The sequence below is a fragment of the Physella acuta genome, unplaced genomic scaffold (genome assembly GCF_028476545.2).
Source record: "Physella acuta isolate Inbredline_101_S28 unplaced genomic scaffold, ASM2847654v3 ptg000544l, whole genome shotgun sequence".
Taxonomy (NCBI): Eukaryota; Metazoa; Mollusca; class Gastropoda; family Physidae; genus Physella; species Physella acuta.
This window is the reverse complement of record NW_026732063.1, coordinates 640,166-661,371: the sequence shown is the minus strand read 5'-3', so window position 1 is coordinate 661,371 and position 21,206 is coordinate 640,166. Positions and strand designations below refer to the sequence as shown.

Below are 21,206 nucleotides of genomic sequence, written 5' to 3'. Positions count from 1 at the left end.
AATACCCTGTAACAAAAACACACTACGAAAGATAATATACCACAGGCATTGCATTGAAACCGCAATAACAAGAACAGATCGTGCAGAGTATTACAGTAAATATTTGAAACATAAGCGACATAAACGAAACACATACGGGCAATGGATGTAGCATGTTAGTAAATCCAATCAGAGAACACGTCAGCTGTCTGCTTACAAGGCCGTTATTGCCATGGGAACTCTGAAAGCGTTTATTGGATCTATTACAGCCGTGTTAGCTGTAACCATTCATCTATGTGTTGGTATGTTCAGTTTACATAGAACATTGCTCTGTATTGGTGTGTTTTGTTTACATAGAACATTGCTCTGTGTTGGTGTGTTTAGTTGACTTTGAATATTACCCTGTTTTAGTGTGTTTAGGTGACATAGAACATTTTTCTGTTCATGTACTTTAGGTAATTCTGAACATACATAATAGTATGTTTGTTTAGTGGATTTCAACATTGCTCTGTTCATGTATATTTGAACATGGCTCTGTTTTTTAATATCCAAGAAACTGTCTATTTATATTTAACAAAACAAGCACAATTGTCTTGTATGGCCGTATTGTAAACGTTTATTTTCTTAAAATGCAAACCCTTAAATGTCATAGCTTAAGGTCCACATTTTAGATAGAGTAGAGTTCATCTCTCCAAGTCCCATGTCAATAATATGTATCTTGTGTAAGACCCCTAACAACATCTGCTGGTGTATACATTGAATGAAAACAAAACCCATTGTATTCACATTATTATCCGGCCTAGTTAATCCCACTGCTGTAATCAAGTAATAATTTAATCTGGGTAGTTTAGGGTAAGATGTGATGGACTTGATATAAACGTGTTTGTACAGGTGGGATAGTTTGTAGATTTGCTCTGTTATCTCTGATACAGCTAAACTTGAATTAGACCTGATTTGACTCAATCTTAATAATGACAATGAATTTGACTAGCATTGAGTTTTTGTTATAACATTTCTGATACAGCTAAACTTAAATTAGACCTCATTGGGCACAGCCCTTATAATGACAATTAATTTTGTCTAGTATTAAGTTTCTTATAACATCTCTGATACAGCTGAACTTGACATAGACACGTTTCAACACAGCCCTGGTAGTGATAACCAAAAAAAAACATCAAGGAGAGAAAAGAAAACTGGAGGCGAATCAAAACCAACAAGGGGTAGGCCTACTAACATTCATACATTATAACAACATCAAATTAAACTGTGAATTTTAATTCAACACATGTCCAATACAGAAGATGTATAGTACTTTAAGATATTTTCTTCTGTCCAGTTGACTTCGACAATAAAGTGTTACAGAAATGGACAAGCTATGGTGGAGAACGTGCTCACACAACTACGTAAAGACACGTTTTTGGTTTGTGATAGTGACACTGACGGCGGTGGATGGATCGTCATTCAGGTTTTATTTAGTTACTTGATCTTAATCACGTGACAACATTAGTCACATCTGTATGATTATGGTGTATGTAACAATCGAAAACTGTAAATGACTTTAGTGTATATTACCATCATTTAATAAGTAGTGCATGTACGGAGTAGCGGGAATATTGTAATCGTGCAATGGTAAGAAATCAGAATTTTCTCTAAAACTTAATTTTGAAATCGTATCTTTATGTCTGTGCTTGTGTGTGTGTGTGTGTGTGTGTGTGTGTGTGTGTGTGTCAGTGAGCAAAATTACTTGAGCATCGTTACAGCTAGCTTGATGAAATTTCGTATATAAGTACTACAACAATTGTGTAGCTCTTTTTCAACCTATAAGCGATTTCCGGTAAACGGAAGTTGAACTTATTCTACTTTCGGTTTTTTCAAAAGCCTAAAACTACATCAGATAGATAGATGAAATTTCATATATATGTAAAGGATCTAAATATCAGATTTCTATTAAATATTGATTATTTTTCCCTGACTGAAAGTAGTAATTTACGCTATTTCCATTTTCTCAAAAAACCGCTTATGAATGTATAAAGTACTAATAATATTCCGTACTAATGTTACGCACTATTATAAGCACATTGTTTCCTAATCATTTGATGCGCAATTCTTTTTTCTACGAGATTCTATTTTATTTTTAAAAAGTTTTAAATAAGTATTTAAAAATTGATAAAAAATTATGTCTACATCCCTAGTTTCAATCCCCGTAATGTAATATAAGAAAATTCGAGAAGTATTTTGAGACTAGTATAGGTCTAGTTGTAAAATTAATTTAAAATTTGCACATCAGAGACGTATAGCTGGAGACGTAGATTTCTTCAGAAATTGGAACGAATACAAGCAAGGATTTGGTTCAAGTTCTGGCGATTTCTGGATTGGAAATGACTGGATCTCAATGTTGACTCTAATGGTGGGTTAATTTTACTAGGAATAGGTTTAAGTTGCGGGCATAGTATGTCATTCTCACTTGAATTTAAACAGCATACAATTTTTAGCGCAATTTCCATTCTGGAGAATTGCGTTTATTAACCCGTCATTTCTGGATGGATGAATGGATGGATGAATGGATGAATGTGTGTCCGCAGCTTTAAGTCGTATCTCCTCCTCAAAGAAGCAATATCGAGGACTAGTTCTAAAAGCAATTATGTTAAGCAAGTTACGAGGATGGACAAAGGCCATAAAAATTCCGGGTTTCTTTCATGGATTTCCCGGAAAAGCCAAAAAACCTCGATAAAAAGCAGTTTTTGGCCCATATCTCGGCAACCATACCACTTAGCGACTTGAAACATGTACCAATCGATTCCTGCCATAATATTGCCGAAGAAAGTTTTCAAAAATATCCTTTCGTTCGGTCACAAAATATTTTTTTAATTAATTAAAATTTGGACCGAATTAGTAGGCATTTTTATCCAACCACACCACACGCGTCATCACGTTCAATAGCTGCGCCATAACGTTCAATGGCTGCGCAATGGTTTTTAGTCATGTAACTCTATTGTAAATAAAACAAGTAAAATACTGAAAAAAAATTAATAAAAAACGTTTTAATAACTAACCAATGGTTTTAGTAACCCTACTCTTGATTTACGCTACGACAGAGCTATTTTTAGATAACATAAGGAAATTGCGCTTAAATGTCACTAGACTTTTTAATTAACTTGTTTTATTGAATTTATAATTATTATAATAAATATTATGATTCCCGGACGTAAATCCGTTGTGTTACAAGGCAAAAAGAGTTATATATTATTATTATAGAAAGCGATTGGGAAAATAATACATAGAATTGAAACAAGAATTTAATAAACGCAATGATTTTAAATAGATAGGCTTATTTTATGAGAAACATTCATGGAAAAAAAAGAATATTTGTCTCTGTATATATACCTATACATTTAGGTTTATATATATATATATATATATATATATATATATATATATATATATATATATATATATATATATATATATATATATATATGTGTGTGTGTGTGTGTGTGTGTGTCTGCATGTAAGTATGTATAAGCACATTATATCGTCTATAATGACAGGGTTTCACTGAGATGAGATTTCGCATGAAGTTTCAAGGAAAATCCTACTAGGCCGTGTATAGTAACGTGTTTGTAGGCAATGAAACATTTAAGTACTGGCTGAAGTTCACATTCAAGGATGGCAACACAAGAAACGACTTTGAGGATCACAACGGCATGTACTTCTCCGCTCACGACAGGGACCACGACTACGCCTTGGGGAACTGCGCCGGTGGGTACCTGAGCGGCTGGTGGTTCAAAGCCTGTTTTCAGGTGCATCTGAACGGGGAGTGGGCAAGTTCAAAGTACCCCCAGGGGATAGTGTGGACTAGCATAACAACATGGGAACACTCGTTGGACAGCGCTGAGATGAAGTTACGTCGACCGTGAGGAGTGGGTATTGTTGTTTGCTCGGACCTCAGCACATTAAACATATATTCTATTTCCAGTTGTATGGGTTTGTCTTTTTTTTTACAGTTTAACCAGATAAAATCCATTAAAGGATTTATGATAGTAAGAGGATAAACAGGCCAACATAAACACAGGCCACCTTAAACACAAGCCAACATAAACACAGGCCACCTTAAACACAAGCCAACATAAACACAGGCCAACATAAACACAAGCCAACATAAACACAGACCAACATAAACACAGAACAACATAAACACAGGCTTTAACTAATCGGCTTATTCTACGATTTTTAATGAAATTATGGATGAAATGTTATACGTATAAAATGTCGTTATACGTATAAAATGTCGATATACGTAGAGTCCTGTATGAAGTCCTGTGCAACTGTATCTATAGATAACATATACCAGAGTTCAGATAACATAGAGACGTATACTCAGATAACAGAGAGACGTGTACTCAGATAACAGACAGACGTGTACGCAGATAACAGAGAGACGTGTACTCAGATAACAGAGAGACGTGTACTCAGATAACAGACAGACGTGTACGCAGATAACAGAGAGACGTGTACTCAGATAACAGAGAGACGTGTACTCAGATAACAGAGTACGTGTACGCAGATAACAGAGAGACGTGTACTCAGATAACAGACAGACGTGTACGCAGATAACAGAGAGACGTGTACTCAGATAACAGACAGACGTGTACGCAGATAACAGAGAGACGTATACTCAGATAACAGAGAGACGTGTACTCAGATAACAGAGAGACGTGTTCTCAGATAACAGAGAGACGTGTACTCAGATAACAGAGAGACGTGTACTCAGATAACAGAGAGACGTGTACTCAGATAACAGAGAGACGTGTACTCAGATAACAGAGAGACGTGTACTCAGATAACAGAGTACGTGTACGCAGATAACAGAGAGACGTGTACTCAGATAACAGACAGACGTGTACGCAGATAACAGAGAGACGTGTACTCAGATAACAGAGAGACGTGTACTCAAACAACAGAGAGACCTGTACTCAGATAACAGATAGACGTGTACTCAGATAACAGAGAGAAGTGTACTCAGATAACAGAGAGACGTGTACTCAGACAACAGAGAGACCTGTACTCAGGGTAAATCTGGACTGTCAGATAAATCTAGTGGACGGACATGGTATAACTATCGTTGAATAGTCCTGCTTAAAATTAAAAATAAATTATTGTAATAATACGCCTGCACACATATCTTACACTACAACATACCTCAATATAAATAAACATCTCATTAATCAAATCACTAGATATTAATTACTTATCAACACACATGTTTTTGTCATGACAATATGTTTTATCAGATTCTGCTATCAAAATGAAAACAATAGTTCCGTTTCAAGAGAAATCCAAAATTTGAATGGCACAACATATTCAAAATGGCGAATAGTTTACTTCCGTAGTTGAGATTTTTTATACATCGCTATTTTAAATCTGAAAAGTTACACATTCTTGAAGTACATACTAGCTAATTCCTGAGGTCCAAGCTCAAGTATTGAATAAGTAAGTGCTTTCAATTAAATAATTAGCTTTGTTAAATTACGTATGACTTATTGATATAAAAAACAATTAAATGCTGTAAACATTGCTATTGGTGACGGGTAGCCTACACTTTTGAGGAAATAACAATCCAGCATCTAGATCTAAGTGTTATTGTGTTATATATTGCACTAAACAAGGATTAAAGCAAGCACACTAGTAAACATGAGATGGTAATTCTACACATGATTAAACCAAGTAGACATAAGATGTTAATCCTACATACGGTAATACTACATCCAGTAGTTCAACATCCGGTATTCCTACATAAGGTAATCCTACATACGGTAAATCTAGACCTAGACCTAGACCTAGACCTAGACCTAGACCTAGACCTAGACCTAGACCTAGACCTAGACCTAGACCTAGAACTAGACCTAGACCTAGACCTAGACCTAGACCTAGACCTAGACCTAGACCTAGACCTAGACCTAGACCTAGACCTAGACCTAGACCTAGAGCTAGACCTAGACCTAGACCTAGACCTAGACCTAGACCTAGACCTAGACCTAGACCTAGAACCAGACCTAGAGCTAGACCTAGACCTAGACCTAGACCTAGACCTAGATCTAGACCTAGACCTAGACCTAGACCTAGACCTAGACATAAGACATGACATAAGACATGACATAAGACATGACATAAGAAGTGACATAAGATATGACATAAGACATGACATAAGACATGACATAAGACATGATATAAGACATGACATAAGACATGACATAAGACATGACATAAGACATGACATAACACATGACATAAGACATGACATAACACATGACATAAGACATGACATAAGACATGACATAAGACATGATATAACACATGACATAAGACATGACATAAGACATGACATAAGACATGACATAACACATGACATAAGACATGACATAAGACATGACATAAGACATGACATAAGACATGACATAAGACATGACATAAGACATGACATAAGACATGACATAAGACATGACATAAGACATGACATAAGACATGACATAAGACATGACATATGATATGACATATGACATGACATAAGACATGACATAAGACATGACATAAGACATGACATAAGACATGACATAACACATGACATAAGACATGACATAACACATGACATAAGACATGACATAAGACATGACATAAGACATGATATAAGACATGACATAAGACATGACATAAGACATGACATAAGACATGACATAAGACATGACATAAGACATGACATGAGACATGACATAAGACATGACATAAGACATGACATAAGACATGACATAAGACATGACATAAGACATGACATAAGACATGACATAAGACATGACATAAGACATGACATAAGACGTGACATAAGACGTGACATAATACATGACATAAGACATGACATAAGACATGACAAAGACATGACATAAGACATGACATAAGACATGACATATGACATGACATAAGACATGACATAAGACTTGACATAAGACATGACATAAGACATGACATAAGACATGACGTAAGACATGAGACATGAGACAGAAGACAGAAGACAGAAGACAGAAGACTTTGACATAGCTAAAAGGTTCATTGTTTGAACCAATCAACTCATGTTTATTTCTAGATGAGTTCCCCTGATCAAGTCAAGCATCTCACAGAGCTTATGAAATATTTGGAAGAACAGATACGAGTTATGGAACCTGTTATTGAAGTTATGAAAAATGTAAGATGTCATTAATAACATTGTTTTTTCGCTATTTATCAGACACATTTATAGACCATGTAGCCGAAACCATGCCTAGTTTGAGGACGGTGGTCCGTCGGTGGTTATTCTATAACAACGATTACAGTGTGTCCTTATATTTCGGTTTATAATTTTAATGAATGCCTGCATAAAGGTGTATGTCCTATAAAAGTAAAAAAAAATTTACAATTTATCGTTTTTGCTACAATTATGAGAGAGACCTATGGCTTTCTACGTAGGTCTTGATGGGGGAAAATGCTCTTGGAAAATTCTAATCTGGGGTCGGGTACCCCGTTTAAAATTGCCTGGGACTCTGGGAAACAGCAAGTCAATCTCTGGTCACACGGTCACGATAAATGTCAACTGTCACAATATATGTTGGTGTTAATGTCAACTGGCACAATATATGTTGGTGTAAATGCCAACTGGCACAATATATGTTGGTGTAAATGTCAACTGTCACAATATATGTTGGTGTAAATGTCAACTGGCACAATATATGTTGGTGTAAATGTCAACTGTCACAATATATGTTGGTGTAAATGTCAACTGTCACAATATATCTTGGTGTTTTATCAGGCTGTAGAGAAAAGTAGGACTTGGGTAGATGATGAAAATGACAACCAGTCTGTCACCTACACCGAGCTATGCCAGGAACTTGAGTCAGCGACCACGGCAGTGTTGGACGTGGCGTCACACATTATAAGTAAACAATTAATTATGTATAGGAGACATTTACACTATTTTAATATCTATTTCGGTTACTGTAAACAGGCCAGCTAAAATTACATGCAACATCAGATCATATTTTTTTCAACAACTTTTAACATTGTGTTTTTTAATCAGGTAAGAACAAATGCAATTCTCGTGTTGAGGCAGGACTGACATCTCAGTCAACACCACAAACTACAGCAACTGAAAAGTGTGACAATATTGAATTAAAAAATCAAATCAATCAACAAGTTCAGCATACAGCGGGTATAATCATTTTTTTAATAGAAATCGAATATGATAAATCAAGAAGTAATCTTAAGTAAATTAATTTATAAAATGTATTTAATAGCTCATTAAATTTTTGTATTATAAAGTATTAATGCTAAATATATTCCAGAAATATTGAGTAGACTAGAACTGATAGAGACAGCTCTCTCTTCGCTACAAGACACAAAACAAAAGACTGAAGACGATATATCAGAAATAAAACAATGGAAAGACACATTTGTGTCAGAACGAGAGAATACGACTTTAAAAACTGAGCAGTTTTTTAGACGCGAGACAGAAAATATTGAAAGCCTAAGAGAAGAAATGAGTGAACAAGATAACAAAGTAAAGGAGCTGAACAAAGAATTTGAAAGTTTAAAAGAAAAAGAAACCAAGTCAAACAAAGCACTAGAGAAACTGGCTCTAGATATGAAAGAATATGAAAACAACTTACTCAAAATAAATAAAGAGTTACAAGATCACACAGATAAAACAGACAGTATAACACAAGAAGTTAGGATCCATTGCTCAATTATTTCTACTTTACAAGATACAGATTGCAAACGTGAGGATATTTTTGCAAAGGTAATAAATACATTATATATATATATATATATATATATATATATATATATATATATATATATATATATATATATATATATATATATATATATATATATATAAAGTGTAGGGTGGTAAAACAATTAAGCTACTATTAAAAGATAAAGTAGCTTATGAAGATTTATTAGATTTAACAACAAAGAGATTATAGTGTGTGTGATTTCAAATGGTAGGCCTTACGCGGTGGAGATTATTCTAGAATAAGGAAAATCAGTTAAAGAAGTACAGACAACTTCGGCACAGCTAGAGTGATCGTTACTCTGAAAGATGATCAGTTGTTTTAGTAGGTAATTATTGATTAGGGTACACGAGCCTAACCTCGGCGTACGACATGCCGATACAATATCCACACCCTATCTTCCAAGCCCCTCACCCCCCCCCCCCTCCCCTGTGAGAGCAGCCGTCCATAAACGAAAATATCAAGCAGAACTTGTTACGATTAGTTTCAAACCGTTTAAAAATCTAAATTATCTCCCCCTAATAGCCGTCACTAATTCAACCCAGCTCTACGATCGTAAACATTCGGCGAGAACCGCAGCTCACCAGACCGGTGGGTGGTGAGTGTGATAGCGATAGCGATAGCCTGGAGAGCGAAGGAGGGGGCGGTAGAAGGTTTAGATATTCACCGTGCGAGCGTGGTGGTGGTGTCCCGCATGGTTGGGTGACGAAGAGAGTTATATATAGAGATTGTTGAAACAAATTGTCCATAGAAATATCTTGAGAATAGATTTAAGTGTAAATACATATCAGAGATTTGATTTGTAATTTGAATGTACGTTTTAATTGTTTTAAACAATATTACAATTGTTTTTCACTAGTTACAAGACAACGATAATGTTTAATTCGACATGTAATATGTTTCTTCTGTTCCTCAGATTGATAAAAAAATGCAAGATGTTTTGAATTTTGAAGCACAAATACAAGATGTTTTGAAGCTGGAAATTAAAGTCAACAATGTTTTGAAATTTGAACAGAAAGTGAAGGATCTTTTGAAACTTGAACAGAAAGTCCACGATATTATGAATTTTGAACTGAAAATGAATGAAATTTTGAAACTTGAAGAGAAAATCATGGACATTTTGAAACTTGAAGAGAAAATCATGGACATTTTGAAACTTGAAGAGAAAATCATGGACATTTTGAAACTTGAAGAGAAAATCATGGACATTTTGAAACTTGAAGAGAAAATCATGGACATTTTGAAACTTGAAGAGAAAATCATGGACATTTTGAAACTTGAAGAGAAAGTCAAACATATTTTGAAACTGGAAGAGAAATTCATGGACATTTTGAAACTTGAAGAGAAAGTCGTTGATGTCTTAAAGCTTTCACCAGTCGTTCATGCTATTGGTAAGATTGTTAGATTTATTTTAGATGTATTTTAAATATTTTAAACTATTAATTAATTAATTACTCAAACTGTTCAACAAATCTTTTAGATATGTCTAGATATTAAGCATGTATGTGTAATTAATGTAGGATATAACTTGAAAAAAATATTTTTTTTAAAATTTTAATACTATTATTTTACAGATTCTTTTTTTTCGTTCTTAATTGTAATATTGTATAGCATTTTCTCCAACTTAATTAACATGTCGACATGTTGTGCGCCATATCACCGTTGACTCCGATTTCGGCCTGCTTTTTAAAATTGATTTACTTTCTTATCCTATTTCCGCCCGAGAACAACTTACAAGACAGCAGTTGTTTGATTTTTTTTCTCCAAGATGTGTTGCGGTCACTACGTATCGAATCTCATCTGCCAGTGGGTTTGAACTCGTGACATTTTGGTTTAGCAACCATGAGCTTTATCGGCGCGAATCGTATATTTATTAAATAAAAATAATAGTGTTTTGTAGAGAAACTGTACAGATGCACCATAAAATTTCTTCTATTGTAGAGAAACTGTACAGATGCACCATAAAATTTCTTCTATTGTAGAGAAACTGTACAGATGCACCATAAAATTTCTTCTATTGTAGAGAAACTGTGCAGGTGCACCATAAAATTTCTTCTATTGTAGAGAAACTGTACAGATGCACCATAAAATTTCTTCTATTGTAGAGAAACTGTACAGATGCACCTTAAAATTTCTTCTATTGTAGAGAAACTGTACAGGTGCACCATAAAATTTCTTCTACTCTGCAGAGTCTCGTGTGTGTAACAGGTACCTGTGTCACATCCAGCTGGCACATAGCACACCCGTGGGTCGGGGCTCAATCATTGCAACATTCAGCGAGGTACGGGAATACTACGGTAACTGCTTTAATCAAACCACCGGGAAGTTCGTCGCGCCCCAAGACGGACTGTACCTGCTATGTTTGACCCTACAGCAGTGGGCGGATAAACAGATAAGAGTGGGCATTTATGTGGGGGAGAAGTGGAGCCAGACTGTCCAGGTGAAATACGCAGGGACAAGCGCTTCTGGATCAGTTGTGGTTGTCATCAAGAAAGGTCAGAGTATTTATCTTCACGTAGACTTCGCGGACCCAGGCGCCAAATTGTCAAGTCTCAGTTCTTTCACAATAGTTAGTTTATAGATGGCCGAATTATCAAGTCTCAGTTCTTTCACTTTAGTTAGTTTATAGATGTACAAATTATCAAGTCTCAGTAATTTCAAGTTAGCTTATAGATGTACAAATTATCAAGTCTCAGTACTTTCACTATAGTTAGTTTATAGATGTACAAATTATCAAGCCTCAATACTTTCACTATAGTTAGTTTATAGATGTACAAATTATCAAGTCTCAGTACTTTCAAGTCAGTTTATAGTTGTACAAATTATCAAGTCTCAGTACTTTCACTATAGTTAGTTTATAGATGTACAAATTATCAAGTCTCAGTTCTTTCATTATAGTTAGTTTATAGATGTACAAATTATCAGTTCTCACGATCTTCATTATAGTTTTAATTTATAGAACGCCAAATTATTATGAGCTATTTTTGGAATATTGAAGAACAAATTATCTAGTCTTCGTTGTTTCATGATCGCTATTTTATAGGGGTGTAACACGAAATATTGGAAATGGTATATTCTTAAACTGTAGTACAGTGAAACCTTGCAGATTAAATACATGATAATTTGCTCATTACTTTGATGCGCAAACCAGTGTTAGTTGTAAATGTTGGATTTTTTTTAACCAATTGTAATTATTTTTCAATTAAACCTGACAAGTATTTTTAGCTTGTAGTATTTTTTTAATTTTTTTTTTTTTGCTTTTCAAAAAATGCATTGGTTTGATTGTAGTAAAAATTGTATTTATAATAAATACAACTGATATACTACTTCTGCGATACATTAAGATTTAGTTATTACAATACTGGAAACAATACTGCAAATGGTGTTTATTGTGGGGCGTTAGTGCAAGATCATAAAGATATGAGTAAAAGTTTTAGCTAAAGGGCCATATGATAGTTTAAATTAATTACGAAATATTGAATAAAACGTACCAAAATTACTCTGAATTTTTTCAACAAACTATTCATGTTAGAGTTATGTAACTATCTGGTTAGTATTGAATGATATTTGTGAGCTCTTTAAATAGCCAAAACCCACATGGTATTGATGTCTTTAAAATATATTGAACAAAACTCACCCATTCATAGTCTGGTTGTTGTATTTTGTAACATTTTAAAACTAGCATTACGTTTCTAACGTGTTTAAAATATAGTCGTTCTACAGTTCTTTGTTGTTCAGTATATCTTTTCAATTAAAACTGCACAAACTTATTTTGTTTGAATTCGTTTTGTTTACATTTGATTTACGTCATGAATGTGTTTTGTTTACATTTGATTTAAGCCATGAATCTGTTTTGTTTTACATCTGATTTAGGCCACGAATCTGTTTCGTTTTACATTTTATTTAGGCCATGAATGTGTTTTGTTTGCATTTTATTTAGGCCATGATTGTGTTTTGTTTACATTTGATTTAGGCCATGATTGTGTTTTGTTTTACATTTGATTTACGTCATGAATGTGTTTTGTTTATATTTGATTTAAGCCATGAATCTGTTTTGTTTTACATCTGATTTAGGCCACGAATCTGTTTCGTTTTACATTTTATTTAGGCCATGAATGTGTTTTGTTTGCATTTTATTTAGGCCATGATTGTGTTTTGTTTACATTTGATTTAGGCCATGATTGTGTTTTGTTTACATTTGATTTAGGCCATGATTGTGTTTTGTTTACATTTGATTTAGGCCATGAATGTGTTTTGTTTACAGTTGATTTAGGCCATGAATCTGTTTTGTTTACATTTGATTTAGGCCACGAATGTGTTTTGTTTAACATTTAAGTGACATCACATGGTGTATAATAAACTCAAACAGATGGCGCTGTTGAAAATTTGTAGGAAGTTTCTTTTTTTAAAATGTTCTTTAAAAAACATTAACAAATGGCGCAATAAAAAATCTATAGGTATTATAATTAAAAAATTTAGTTTTCTTCAAAAACATTAACACGGTGAAAGAATACTAATTTAACCATTATGCTGTTCAAATAAAATATTTCAATAACTCATAAAAATATGCTGCCTCCAATCCCCCCCCCCCCCCCTCTTTCCCCTCCTTTCCGCATTTCTCTGAGATCTACGAAAAATAAATCATGCACGCAAAGCTGTAGGTCGATTGGCACAATAAATTACCCAGACATCACTGAACAACTGCAGTAGCATACATCTTGTGCTGGCTACTGCTGTTTACAATCACCGTCAGTATTTCAATAAATGAGATAAGCCGATGACCTAACGAAATGTAATCTGTGACGTATTTAATGAAAACATCTGTTTGGCCAAATACCGTCAGCATCAAATACACACATAGAAATAAATCGACACACCACATTCAATAACTAATCTGGATAAATCAACTTAACCATTGGACATCAACAATAGAAATATGTGTGGATCTACACACATTCCCTCCAGTTTCAGTTAGGTGGGCAAAAGTTAATACATAGGTACGAATGTCTTATTTTCTTGGCTCTGTCAACTTTTGAGCGATTTCCCGTGACCGGAAATAGCACTTTTTGCTATTTCCGACTTCTCTGAAGACTTAATTCTCTGTGACTTAATTAGATGTTATATTTAACTTTTTTAAATGTAATCACTGGTTCTTTTTAAAGTACTAACTTTCCACTCTATTATTCACAAACTGTTTGCGTTCGCCTCGTGCGAAATTATTTCTTCTACGTTATTCAGTTCTATTAAATATATTAACGTTTAAAAAAAAACCTGCTATTGAACAGTTGCATTATGAACGGCTTCTCTTACTATTCTAGAAATCTCTACGACAAAGTTTAGGGCAGATCACTCCTCTGTAATTTTTGTTTTCTTTTTAAAGAATAGATTATTTAAGTCAACCACTATTTGATTATTATGTCTGTACTGAGTTCAAGAAAGAAAAGCAAGCAGTTAAAATTATCATAAATCTGACATTAAAAATATTATGGGAGACAACTTGCTAATTAAAAGCCAAAATTGAAAATATGATCTATAAAATTGTTATTTAAAAATAGTATTATTATTAATAATATTATTTATAATCCATACATTATTTTTTTAAATAAATCTATTTAATCAATGACCTTGAAGCATTCAGCACATATAAATTGTTTCTTATTTACTTAAATGCAAATCTGTTAACATGTGTATTTTTCCCTAATCTTTTTGTATCCCTTGAAATTAAGGGCGCATTTAAGAAATCGATCCCAAGTAACATCTGACGAATTTCCCAATGTTCTCTAACGCGAACACCATTAGCTGTTAATTTACAAAACTGTACCAAAAGTTCCCTGAATCAAATGTGTTCTCTAAACACACGATTTACATCACCAGTTCCCCCCCCTAGTTCGTCATAGTTTCGCATCTTCGGGTAGTGAGTAGAATCTACTAAAAATATTTTTTTTTAAATGGCTAAACAATGAACTAAACGTAAACTAGTAATATAAAAGACATGTGGAATGATGGAAAATAGGCGGACAAAAAATTATTTTTAAACTTAATCGTAGATTAAGATTTGCCTTACTTGAGCCATCTGTTTGATCCAAACCTTATTCTACGATTTTTTATGATATAATCGATGTAAAGTGGTTATACAAAATGTTTTAGCAGTTTCTGCTACCAAAATGAAAACGATAGTTTCGTTTCAAGTTAAATCCAAACTTTTAATGACACAACATATTCAAAATGGCGACTAGTTTACTTCCGTAGTTGAGATTTTCGATTCATCACTATTCTAAATCTAAAACGTTAAAGATTCTTGAAGTCGAACTAGCTAATTGAATAAATAAGCATATTCCTGAGGTCCAATCTCGAGTATTGAATAAGTAAGTGCATTCAATTAAATAATTAGCTTTGTAAAATTACGTATGACTTATTGATATAATTTTTTTTTAAATGCTGTCAAAATTGCTATTGGTGACGGGTAGCCTACACTTTAGAGGAAATAAAAATCCAGCATCTAAGTGTTATTGTGTTATATTTTGCATTAAACAAGGATTAAAGCAAGCAGATTAGTAAACATGAGATGGTACTTCTACACATGATTAAACCAAGCGGATATAACATGTTAATCCAACATCCGGTAATCCTACATACGAGAATCTTACATCCGGTAATCTAACATATTATGGTCATACTACATCCGGTAATCCTACATATTATGGTCATACTACATCCGGTAATCCTACATATTATGGTCATCCTACATATGGTCATCCTACATCCGGTAACCCTACATATTATGGTCATCCTACATCCAGTAATCTTACATATTATGGTCATCCTACATATGGTCATCCTACATCCTGTAATCCTACATCCGGTTATTCTACATATTATGGCCATCCTACATCCGGTAATCCTACATATTATGGTCATCTTACATATGGCCATCCTTCATACGGTAAGTAAAAATAGTCATAAGTGCGAAATTTAAGTGACCTAGACCTAGACTTAGACCTAGACCTAGACCTAGACCTAGACCTAGACCTAGACCTAGACCTAGACCTAGACCTAGACCTAGACCTAGACCTAGACCTAGACCTAGACCTAGACCTAGACCTAGACCTAGACCTAGACCTAGACCTAGACCTAGACCTAGACCTAGACCTAGACCTAGACCTAGACCTAGACCTAGACCTAGACCTAGACCTAAACCTAGACCTAAACCTAGACCTAAACCTAGACCTAGACAGACATAAGACATACATAAGACATATGACATAAGACATATGACATAGGACAAAGGACATACGACCTTGACCACGACCTAGACGTGAGACGTGAGATGTGAGACGTGAGACAGAAGACAGAAGACAGAAGACATAAGACCTTGACATAGCTAAAAGGTTCATTGTTTAAACCAATCAACGCATATTTATTTCTAGATGAGTTCCCCTGATCAAGTCAAGCATCTCATAGAGCTGATGAAATATTTGGAAGAACAGATACGAGTTATGGAACCTGTTATTGAAGTTATGAAAAATGTAAGATGGCATTAAAACATTGTTTTTTCGCTATTTATCATACACATTTATAGACCATGTAGCCGAAACCATGCCTAGTTTAAGGACGGTGGTTATTCTATAACAATGATTACAGCGTGTCCTTATATTTCGGTTGATAATTTTAATAAACGAGCCGACCCGCTGCGTATCATACGCCGCTATTTAGTTTTTTTTTCTACTTTTCAGTAATGTATAATTTGTGAATTTAACAGTACCAATGCTGCCATTGAAAATATTTGCTTAAAAACACTAACCCCCCCCCCCCCCCCCCATGTGAAAGCAGCCTCCTCTTAGTTACCTCCTCTAAGTTTAAAATCGTTTCAAACTAAATTATCTTCCCCTAATAGCCGTCAAAAAACCCGTCTCTATGATTGTAAAATGTAAACAGAGTGAACACCGCTCACCAGATCATGTGGGGGTGGGGTGGGGGTGGTAGTGATAGTGATAGTGATAGAGAGGAAGAGAGGGGAATGCAAAGGCGCGCTTGCAGCTTGTTTTCTAACTGATCCCAGAAGAGAATTATATATATAGATGCCTTCTTCTTCTTCTTCTTCGTTCTTAATTATTGGTGTTGAAGGGGATCGAGATTTATCTGCCAGTGGGTTTGAACTCGAGACTTTGTTGGAATTTATCAACCATGAGCTTTTTTTTTTTTTTTTGCCGACTCGACCACGCCTCGAACACAATTAAGCGTTACGTGTCAACTGGTTATGCGCCATTGAGGCCATTGACTCCGATTTCAGCCTGCTTTTCTTTTTGGATTTGCTTCCATAGCTTTTGTCCAACCAAGAACAAACTACAATGCAGCAGTTGTTTAATTTTGGAGTTGTCTCTCCTAGAAGAGTGGCTGTCCCCAGCATTTTTTGCTATAATTATGAGAGAGATCCGTGGCTTTCTACGTAGGCTTTGATAGGGAAAAATGCTCTTTGAAAATCTTAATCTGAGGATGGGTGCCCCGTTTATAATTGCCTGGGACTCTATATATGTTGTTGTAGATGTCGACTGTCACAACATATGTTTGTGTAAATGTCAACTGTCACAACAAATGTTGGTGTTTTATCAGGCTGTAGAGAAAAGTAGGACTTGGGTAGATGATGAAAAGGACAACCCGTCTGTCACCTACGCCGAGCTGTACCGGGAACTTGAGTCAGCGACCACGGCAATGTTGGACGTGGCGTCACACATTATAAGTAAACATTAATTAATTATGTATAGGAGACATTTACACTATTTTAAAAATCTATTTCGGATTCTGTAAAACAGGCCTGAGAAAATGACATGCAGCAACAGATAATTTTTTTTTTAAAACTTTTAACAATGTGTTTTTTATTAATCAGGTAAGAACACATGTAATTCAGGTGCTACGGGGGTTGAAGCAGGACCATCTTCACAGTCAACACCACAAACTACAGCAACTAAAAAGTGTGACGACAATGAATTAAAAAATCAAATCAAGAAACAAGTTCAACATACAGCAGGTATAATCATTTTTTTAAATAGAAATCAAATATGATAAATCAAGAAGTAATCTTAACTAAATTTATTAAAAGTATTTTATAGCTCATTAGATTTTTGTATTATAAAGTATTAAATGTTAAATCTATTCCAGAAATATTGTCTCGACTAGAACTGATAGAGACAGCTCTCTCTTCTCTACAAGACACAAAACAAAAGACTGAAGACGATATATCAGAAATAAAACAATGGAGAGACAACTTTCTATCAGAACAAAATGATACAGCTGAAAAGTTTTTTAGACAACAGACAGAAAATATTGGAAGCCTTAGACAACAAATAAAAGAACAAGATAACAAAGTAAAGGAGCTGAACAAAGAATTAGAGAGCTTAAAAGAAAAAGAATCCAAGTCCAACAAAACACTAGAGAAACTGGCTCTAGATATGATAGAGCATGCAAACAACTTACACACAATAAATAAAGAAATGCAAGTTCATACAAATAAAACAGACAGTATAACACAAGAAGTTAGGATCCATTGCTCAATTATTTCTACTTTACAAGACAATACAGCAAGCAAATTTAAGGATATGTTTGCAAAGGTAATAAATACATTATATATATATATATATATATATATATATATATATATATATATATATATATATATATATATATATATATATATATATATATATATATATATATATATATATATATATATATATATATATATATATATATATATATATATATATATATATAAAGTGTGTGGTGGTAAAACAATTATGCCCCTTTTAAAAGATAAATAGTTTATTGAAATTTACCAGATTTAACACCAAAAATTTATATTGTGTGTTTTTAATTTATCGTATATACGAAGTATAGAGAAAGTCTTGTAATCGTGCAAACAAACTTGACGTTTTACACCTCACTGTTACGGAAAAACATAATTTTGAAATCTTGTCCGTATGTCTGTATGTATTTCTGTGTGTGTGTCTATGTCTGTAAACACGATAACTTGAGTACCGTTACAGCTAGGTTGATAAAATTTCATATATAATTATGTCATCAAAATCCTAGATGCGTATCAACTTTTGCGCGATTTTCGATAGACGGAAGTGGTACTTCTTTACTTTGAATTTTTCAAACACCTATAACTTGAGTACTATTTCAGATAGATAAATGAAATTTCACATGTAAATAAAAGATCTAATTCTATACCTTCTGTTAAATTTTGAGTACTATCCGTTTACCGGAAGTACTAATTTACGCTATTTCCGATTTCTCAAAAAATAAATGTAAATTTATAAAGTACTAATAATATTCCGTTCTGTTATGCACATTTTATTTGGAGTTCACTTGTGCGCAATTCTTTTTTCTACGAGATTTTATTCTATTTTAAAAAGTTTAAGTATTTAAAAATATTAAAATGGATTAAAATTCATGTCTATATTCCGAGTTCCCATCCCCTATTTTTTTTTTATTTAAGAATATTCGAGAAAGTTTAGGGGAGATCACTCCCGGTTTATTTCATACTGTAGTCCTTTCGCGATGGATATCAATAACCATTTGTTGGAGATTTTTTCTCACATAAGATAAATCAGTTTCAGAAGTACAGACAACTTTAACATAAGGTCGGCACCCGGGGACATATGTCCCGTCCCCCCTCGCTACGCTACTGCAGTGTTACTTATCGTCACAAAAAAACAGAACCCACATTCAAAATTATGTTTTTATCTTTTAAAAACACAGAAAACACCGATTTAGGACTATCTCTTCATATACTGACGTCACAGGTGACCTACTCAACTCTACTTCACCTGCCCAGTGTCCTGCCAAGTCTCAGACAACATGTTTTTATCGTTTAAAAAACGATTCCAGCCGAGCATGTCTCTGACCACACTATCCCTTCATATGCTTAGCACAAAGAAACAGATGAACTCTACTTCACCTGCCCTGTATCCCGCCAAGTTCAGATAGGCAACTTTATCATTCACATCTAAAAAATAAAATAAAAATTGAAAACACAATTATTATTGACGTATTGGTCTAGAACCTGTGCCACCCGCATGAAAGCCATTTACAATAACATCTTAGCTATTTACTCGTGACGTCACAGATGAATTTTTATACTATACTATACTTTAATACTTTGAGTCTCCTTATGCAACTTGATTTACGCGCATAGATCTAGATCTAAGTCTAGTATTTGTAACTTTCAAATTAAATTTTATCTTAAATTAGCCAAACAAAGATTTATATAAAATAATGAATGTTTAAAATTATCTAGATCTAGATAGAATTATCTAGATCTAGATTCTACGACTCGCTTAGCATGTTTATATAACGTGAAAACCCGCCATTTTGCTCGTGGTAAACATAGCCTAAAAATAGTCGGAAGTCATGCGTCCGGTCCGGACGCTATTGTTGTTAGCAACCGACCACGCCTCCAATAAAGCGAGTAATCCTACTATATCTATCTCTATAACCTAGATAGATAAATCCGATGTATTCTCGAATTAGATGGTCATTAAAGCTAAACAAAGATTTATATAAAATAAGGCCTGAAATAGATTCTAGATATAGAATTTGCATTTAGTCTAGATCTAGAATTTACGTAAAGTCTAGTGTCCTAGAGCTAGATTTCTAGATCTAGAATCTAGATTTCATAACATTATTAACATGTTCTTCCTTCGACAGCTGATCTGTAGATCTAGAGAAATTTATCGTAAAACTAAATGAAAAAGACAGTTGAAAATTGATTTTAAGTGTTGGAACGTAATAAATACAGCAAACGGGCGTATTGTTAAAGTTATGGCCGACAGAAAATTAGATTTAGAACGCGTTAAACTTTTGAATGGGAACACAATCTTCTTCGATAGCACCGCCATTTTATTGTACTAAAATGTAAAAAAAAAAAATGTGACGTCACAGTTCCGTCGAGTCTAGTGATTTTTCTAATCTTTTTAAAAAAAATGTGGTTAATCTACCTATGAATAAATCAATAAATTAATTAACGTCTTTAAATAAATTGTGATTAACAGTCTGTCTGCAATAAAAAATTATTCTCTACCTACATACTATTTTACAGCTCTCCAGATAGAGTAAAACCATTTACAATAGTCAATCAGACAAATAAATATTCATGTAAACAAAGTTGAGTTTTAGCAGTATTAGATAGATAACTGATTAGGGTACACGAGCGTACCCGTGGCGTACGACATGCCGATACAATATCCACTTCAAAGCCCCCCCCCTCCCCCCACCTCCCCCCTGAAAGCAGCCGTTCGTGACAACAGTAACAGACGAAAATATCAAGCAGAACTTGTTACCGTCCCTTAGTTTCAAATAATTTTAAAACTAAACTATTTCCCCCTATTAGCAGTCACTTTTTCAACCCGG

The 21,206-nt window shown here is 34.1% G+C and overlaps 1 protein-coding gene across 1 annotated transcript; it reads left to right on the top strand.

The window, feature by feature from the left end:
- The first annotated feature begins 5,341 nt into the window (after positions 1–5,341).
- Positions 5,342–11,450, top strand: LOC131946057 (synaptonemal complex protein 1). Its single transcript, XM_059306689.1, has 7 exons — positions 5,342–5,469; positions 7,115–7,213; positions 7,814–7,940; positions 8,081–8,212; positions 8,346–8,800; positions 9,715–10,189; positions 10,988–11,450. Exons 2-7 carry the CDS (start codon positions 7,115–7,117, stop codon positions 11,377–11,379), a joined length of 1,680 nt encoding a protein of 559 aa, XP_059162672.1. The 5' UTR covers positions 5,342–5,469; the 3' UTR covers positions 11,380–11,450.
- Positions 11,451–21,206: the final 9,756 nt, after the last annotated feature.

Excerpts from the sequence above, each read along its gene's own strand:
- LOC131946057 (XM_059306689.1), top strand. The coding sequence starts at position 7,115 with ATGAGTTCCCCTGATCAAGTCAAGCATCTCACAGAGCTTATGAAATAT. Across the intron at positions 7,941-8,080 it reads CGTGGCGTCACACATTATAA|GTAAGAACAAATGCAATTCT; the intron begins GTAAACAATTAA and ends TTTTTTAATCAG. Across the intron at positions 8,801-9,714 it reads GTGAGGATATTTTTGCAAAG|ATTGATAAAAAAATGCAAGA; the intron begins GTAATAAATACA and ends TCTGTTCCTCAG.